Genomic DNA, 7,158 nt, shown 5'->3' on the forward strand with positions numbered 1-7,158 from the left:
CTCGGTGGCTGTGGTCCTTTAAGATGCTGTGTGCCTTCTGCAGGCACCGTTGATGAAAAATGTCCTTTATGGCTAGGAGTCTGTCGTCGGTGACTGTGCTTTGCCGCTTCCACCACTCTCTGCAGTAATCACCAGATGGTCATGCATGCCCGTCAGCAAGCTCTCAATGGTGCTCCTGTAGAAGTTTGTGAGAATGCTGGTGTTCATACCATACTTCCTCAGCCTCACCAGAAAGAAGAGCCACTGATGAGTTTTCTTAATGACAAGGTTTGTGCAAAGTGTCCAAGTGAGGTCCTCAGCGATGTATGCAGTAAGGATGCACACCGAGGAAATTGAAGCTTCTGACCCTGTCCGCCGCCCCGCTGTCTCCACTATCATCTCTTTAGTTTTGCTGACGTTCAGAGAGGTTGTTGCTGACACAAGCTGGTTAGTGTCTTCACCTCATCTGTATTCTGCCTCTTTGGATTGGATTGGATTGGATTGGATTGGATTGTTGTCCCTGATTAGGCTGGGGATGGTCGTGTCGTTGGCAAACTTAAAGATTACTTTGGAGCTCTGCTTGGCTGTAGGTGAACACGGTGTAGAGGAGAGGGTTGAGCTCACATCTCTCCTTCAGTCTGCATGTTGAAGCGTCCTTAGGCAAGATACTGAAGACCAAATTGCAAACACTGATGAGCAGTTGGCACCTTGCATGGCAGCCACTGCCAGTGTATGAATGTGTGTGAATGGCTAAATGAGATATGTAGCTTAAAAGTGCTGTGACTAGAAAAGACTAGAAAGGCGCTATATAAATACAGTCATTTTACCATTTATCAAAATGATGTTCACAAAGCAGCATGACTAATGTTAACTCTTCCATTAATTTGTGCCTTTGGGTAGGGGTAATGGAAAATTACAAGTGACAACCCAGACTGGGTGATGACTTGTAATGCTCATTAACTGTTTCTTTACAAGTTTTGCTCTCAGAATGACAGCAGTGGACAGGATGGAGAACTTATTACATTCTGCTAGCATACAATAGCTGCAGGAGAGGAAAGTGCTGTCTTGTCTGACCATCACATTATGATTCACCTTATAGGTTCTCTAAATTATGAAGCATGTAGCTGTTTTGTTTCACAGATAGAGAAAATTAAGCTTTACTGTACACTTTCTGCCTATGTAAAAGAGGTTTGTCTTAATTGATGGTGGTGGCTCAGAAGGATTTTAAGGAGATTCTCTGAGCACTATAATTGGCATGGTGAGAAATCATTGTATAAATGTTAATGATTCTGAGTCCCATCCTCCAAACTAGTTTCTGTGGACTGTTTTCTTTTTAATGGGTGCTCCAATGTCTCAGCAAGGCTGCTGCTACCCCACAGCAGAAATGGTGGACTGACCTAAAAAAAAATTAACCCTTATCAGCAGTGAACTTTTATGGAGAGTTTCAAGGACAGAGTTATACATTATTTTTCCCTTGTTTATATTGCTCTTGTGCACTTATCCCCACTACAGAGAACAGCGTCAGCTTGGAGTTTTAAAGATAGAATGTACAAAAATTAAAGTTGGCAGGAGAAGAAAGGCAAACGATTGTCAAGACCACGTAAACTGAGATCAAGTCATGACGAAGACCAGTGTGTATCGAGACTGAGGGGTCAAAACCAAGTCAAGATCCTGAACACTAAAGCAGGGTATGACCGAGACCAAGACACTACTAGCTACTGCTGCTACTAGCAAGTAGCTCAGTGATTTTCAGTATCAGAATAAGAATCAGATTTATTTGATTGCGGTGGTGGACCTCAGATCTTTCAAGAGTGTCCAGGAGCTTTGCCTCCTTATTTTAAAGTTAAATATGTCAATTTGGATTTGGAATGGTAAAAAAACAGGAATAAAATACAGCACACTACAACTGGCTAAGAACCGGGGGGTTATGGCACTCCCAAACCTAAAGGATTATTATGAGGCAGCACAATTTGACCAATAGTTAAGTGGTGTGACAAGGATTATAACTAAATGGAACGAGATTGAGATGAGGATCGCAAGCAACCCAGTCCAATCCCTTTTGGGCAACATTAGTTAAAGCACTGCAAGCTTCAGTAGATCCAATAACCTATCACACACTGACTACCTGAGCTGATTTCATTAAATAGCAGGACCATAGAGAAACATATGGATTAAAAAATGAGGATTTCTTTAGATACTTACAGCTTATTATTTACTTACAGGGATTATTTCATCAAGGAAATAGGGAGCTCAAAAATATTAAATGGAGTGATAGATGCTAATGCGAGTATATAATGTGACAAAAATCAAGGTGGTATCTGTGTTATATTAAAACCTCAGAGTTCGTATGGGTGCCTTAACTGACTCAAAGAGGACTCAGATGCAGAGTAATATAGGTTCTGGCAGTCTTCCATCTCCCAGACAGAGAGATAACCAACCCAAGGCAAGGATGAGACATTCCGCCACAAGACAAAGGGAGACGCAGACTGTAAGACACATGAGGGTAATGGGGAACAGGTGGACAAAATCAGAAATCAGGGAAGACACTCGGACCGGTGACACATGAGGAAGGGCAAGTGACCTGAAACGAGAGGAGAGTTAAAAACCCACCACGGTGTGACACTGATTACATTAAAGATAGATGGGAGAGAGAGTTGGGCATTGACATCACCCCTGAGGAGTGGCTTGATATGTGTGGAACAACACATTAACGAATGTGGAGAGAATTTGGTTGGAAAGATTTTCCTTATCTTGCTAAGTTAATTAAATGTTGTTAATTGTTAGGGTTAGGAGACTTAGCCTAAACACATCTACATGCTAAAAGTAAATGACAAGATTAAAATGCACTGGAGTATTTCTGGGATTTAGTATTGCACTTTTAAAGTTGATAGACTCATAGGAGACAGAATGGTCAAAATTAGAAGAGCAGAGACTGACGTATCCTACTTTAGTATAAAAAACCTTTCTCAGTACAGAGAATGCCATGCCATTACATACCTGCTAGTTTGAACCTGAAAGTTAGATCAGTCCCAAAATTCTTTTTTTATATGCACCACTGATGAGAGATAAAAATGATACTGCTTTATACCTTTATAGGGCACTCATTGAAATACTTGAATTTAAAATTTCAAAATTGGTTGATATAAGAAGACATTTTTTTCTTTTTTGACTTTTTAAAAAAGTTTAGTTTTAGGCTGCAAATAAAAGTCAAAGAAGTTACTGTATACAGTCAATCGCCCACCTAGAATAAAATAAAATAAAATATGTGGAACATTTATTTTCAAATGAACAATCAGACATATGTCTTACAGAACTTATGACACTCACTCACTCACACTCACTTTCAAAATGTCACACACATGATACAGTGAAAAAAATATGCAATTTTGGAGAGAGATGGTGGAGTGATGGGCAGCCCCCCTGAGAAGCGCCCAGCGAGCAGTTGCTCAAGGGCACCTCGGCAGTGCCCAGGAGGTGAGCTGGCACCTCTCCAGCTACCAGTCCACCTTCCATATTTGGTCCATTGGGACTTGAGCTGGCCACCCTCCGGTTCCCAGGCCAAGTCCCAATGGACTGAGCTACTGCCGCCCCCCCTTAATTAGACTAAATTAGTCAAGCTATCTAAAATCTATACCAGGACAGAAACCACAGAAAGTACTGACCACTCAAAGGTCTTGCTTTGCAAATCTTGCTCAAGGACACTTTGACTGTACTAGGTGAGATGGGAACTGAACCAGTGACAATGTTGTGCATATAAAGGTTCTAACTTTTTCTAAATGAGATTATTTTAATAAAAACATGTATTTATTTATTTTTTTAGCTTCAAAAGGTCACATTTATAATCCAGGTCTTTTTTATATTTGGGTCAGTCAGACAATTGTGTTGAGAAAGGTTCACTTTCAATGCTGGTTGCATCATCGTCATGATTATCATATTCATCATACACCTTTTCATGTTCATCATTTAAAGTCCTTTTTACTTTGTGTGTATGTGTGTGTTCAGGTGGGAGGTCACACCATGCTGCCTATCCGCTGGATGCCCCCAGAGAGCATCATGTACAGGAAGTTCACCACAGAGAGTGATGTTTGGAGCTTTGGAGTCATTCTGTGGGAGATTTTCACTTACGGCAAACAGCCATGGTTCCAGCTCGCCAATAATGAGGTAGACTACACATAAGTTGTTTTACAGTTTGGTTCTAGTAGCAGTAGTCCTTTTCGTCTTACAAGTTTTGAGTTCCACTTGATGAAGACCAGAGATTGTGGAATGTTCTCTGAAAAGGCTAATCTTAGGTACAATCGGGGGAAGCAAGTTGTTATTTACTAAATTGGCTGAAATTATTAAGTGCATGTCTTTGACTGTGGAAGGAAGCCAGAGTACCCTGAGAGAACCCACTCAGACACAAGAAGAACATGCAAACTCCACACAGAAAGACCCCAACCGAGGTTTCAACTAGGAACCTTGTTGCTGTGAGGTGACAGTGCTAGTTACTGCACCACCATGCCACCTTAATTAATATCATAATTATTAATCATAATTAACAGTATGGCTGCTTTGATTGACAGGTAAGTGGCATTTGGTAGCTTATTAGAGCATACAGGCATCATTCGACCTGCTTCAGGTCCGCCGATGGTCTACGTATTTGCCGACACTTAGATTAGATTACAAACCTATGGGTGACGTCACTCACGGTCTGTCCATTCCTTACATCATAATCCAGCATCAATGTGTATAAACTCTCCAGAAAAGCAGCAGTTTTATCATATTTCCTCTTTAGACTGGCATCACACCTACTGCACTCTTCTTCCTCTGTCTGTATGACATTCAGTGTCTGCTACATGTGCCCATCAAATGATGCAAAAGTCAATTTGTATTGCGTTTGACATGTGATGTTTGACATTTGCATAACCAAAGCTTTTCTCCAACAAGGCAATATTTTATGTCTGTCTGTCTTCCTAGGTGATAGAGTGCATTACTCAGGGCAGGGTACTGGAGCGCCCCAGGCTCTGTCCCAAGGAAGTCTACGATATTATGCTTGGCTGCTGGCAGAGGGAGCCACAACAGCGCCTTAACATTAAAGACATTCAGAAGATGCTGTTTACTCTGATGAAAGCCACACCAGTCTATTTGGACATACTGGGATAGAAATGGATACAAGAGGGAAGGAATAAAATATATTATAGGTTGGACTAGATCATCAATAGATTAGAAATGTGTTCACTCAATCAGAAGAAAAGTGATTGCCTTGGAGTGGGAGTCCAGCCTGGACTCTGATGGAGCCATCTGAATAGGGATTACACATGGACTTGTCATACTTCCAACTGCCTGACACATAAGAAATGGAATGAATTAACTAAAGTGGAGTGATGCGTGTTGAATTGGATTTGAATTAACTGGATTACATTGAACTGTATTACAATATAATCAAAGGAAATGTCTTGGATCTTACCTAAATGGTTGGGATTGGGTTTGTGTTGTCATGCTCCTTTTCAAGGAACTCATGACTAAAAAGACTTGACTATGAAGTATGGATTGCGTTAAACTGGACTGAACTGGATTAACCTGATTGTGCTAGTCTGGTATGGTTTACCATAATTTCCTAGCCTATGCATTTCATCCAAGATTGTCATTTACGAGGCTTGGTAAAGCCTTTGACCTAGTCTGGCAGAGTCTGGCTCAGCTCAGCTTGGCTACATTTAAAATATTTTCTCTCAGATTATATTGACCTCACCTCGACATTGTTTTATCTGTGTCCCTTGATAAGTCAGACATGGGTTGGTTTAGCTCATTTAAGATACATTTCACAAATCCTAAATAAATTAGTGATCTTACTTACTTGTATTTTTGCCTGGCCATCAAACAGTAAAAACATCCTCAAGTTTTTCAAGTGAACATTGTGGTTCATCTTCATATTATCATTGACTATCATGGGTATTTGTTATAGCCATGACCAGAATTGTCCAAGGAAAAAAATGCTGACAGTAAAACCACATTCCAGTCAACAGCAGTCAACAATAGACAAGGCAGTTGAGGCTTAACGTTAACATGATGTTCTGTTCTGTACAAGAACGGACAGCATGCATAGTCAAACATGTCATGTATAGCAGCCATTTTGCTCTGAAGCGCTCTTATTTTATCTACAAAGCCTTCATAGATCGACCTTCTGTTAGCCCACTGAGCTGTTCTCTTCTGCAAGAACCTTGCCAGGCCTTCCAATCCTGAGCCTAAAGGCATGGCCTGAGTGACTGTGTCCCCATAGAGATGGACCTAAGTGCCTCCTACTTCTTTCTAAACACCGGGAACTCAAAAATAGTCTTTCAAAAAAATAAAAAATAAAAAATAGCACTTTTACATTTTGTTTATCTGCTTAAAAGTGTACATCAGCTGTAAACTTTCCTTGTTTTTCTTACAAACAAACCTACTTCCAGCAATCTATTTATTGCAAATAAATAAATAAATCAAAAACAGAAAAAAAAAAATGAATCTACGCTTTGCAGCTTGACAAGAACGTCAAACTATACCCAGGGCCCATTTTCTGTATTAAAAAAAAACATATTCTATACAGTTTTTACAGTTTTTATTTATTTTTATTTTTGACCTCTGCCATGCTCCAAAGCCATTGGATTATCCTGCCACTGGATAGAGAAACATAAACACAGATAAACTGAAAAGAGACAAACAGGATACTCGGAGGGAGCCTTTAAAGATTTTTGAAAGTGAATCATTTTTATGTAGTGCGGTATAACTGGATCCACTCTTACATCAGATCCTGGACATGATCAAGCGACCAATAGCTTGATGGCCACATACAGTCTCAACTGAAAGGATGATAGAGCTACTAGTCAGTGAACAAAATCATGTTTCAAATTAATGTATATACTGTAAAGCTCTATGTCTTGAGATATGTTAACTTATTTCTTTTTCTCAAGTTTGATTATTTTTAGCTTCTTGATGTGTTGTTATATACTTTAGTGAAAGCCAATATATTTTGATAATATTTATTTTCCACTGTTAATTTTTAATTTATCAAGTCATAGAATGTCTTTTCAACATTTTAGAAGAATCTACATTTAAATCATTTCTATTCATTGTACTTTTAGTTTATGATTTGATGGCAATGTATGAGTCAGGACACTAGAGGGAAGATGTCAAGTTATTGAGTTCTTCAGTCTAATGGAACAG

At 39.6% G+C, this 7,158-nt stretch overlaps 1 protein-coding gene across 1 annotated transcript in view; it reads left to right on the top strand.

Moving 5' to 3' along the window:
* The window catches only part of LOC104939181 (NT-3 growth factor receptor), a 119,147-nt gene extending 112,278 nt beyond the window's left edge, over positions 1-6,869 (top strand). Inside the window, exons 14-15 of the mRNA XM_027283217.1 lie at positions 3,982-4,140; positions 4,936-6,869. Of these exons, the coding sequence (XP_027139018.1) occupies positions 3,982-4,140; positions 4,936-5,121 (345 nt within the window). The 3' untranslated portion in view covers positions 5,122-6,869. The remainder of the gene's footprint in view (positions 1-3,981; positions 4,141-4,935) is intronic.
* Positions 6,870-7,158: the final 289 nt, after the last annotated feature.

This window comes from Larimichthys crocea, chromosome X (assembly GCF_000972845.2).
Source record: "Larimichthys crocea isolate SSNF chromosome X, L_crocea_2.0, whole genome shotgun sequence".
NCBI classification, from domain to species: domain Eukaryota; kingdom Metazoa; phylum Chordata; class Actinopteri; family Sciaenidae; genus Larimichthys; species Larimichthys crocea.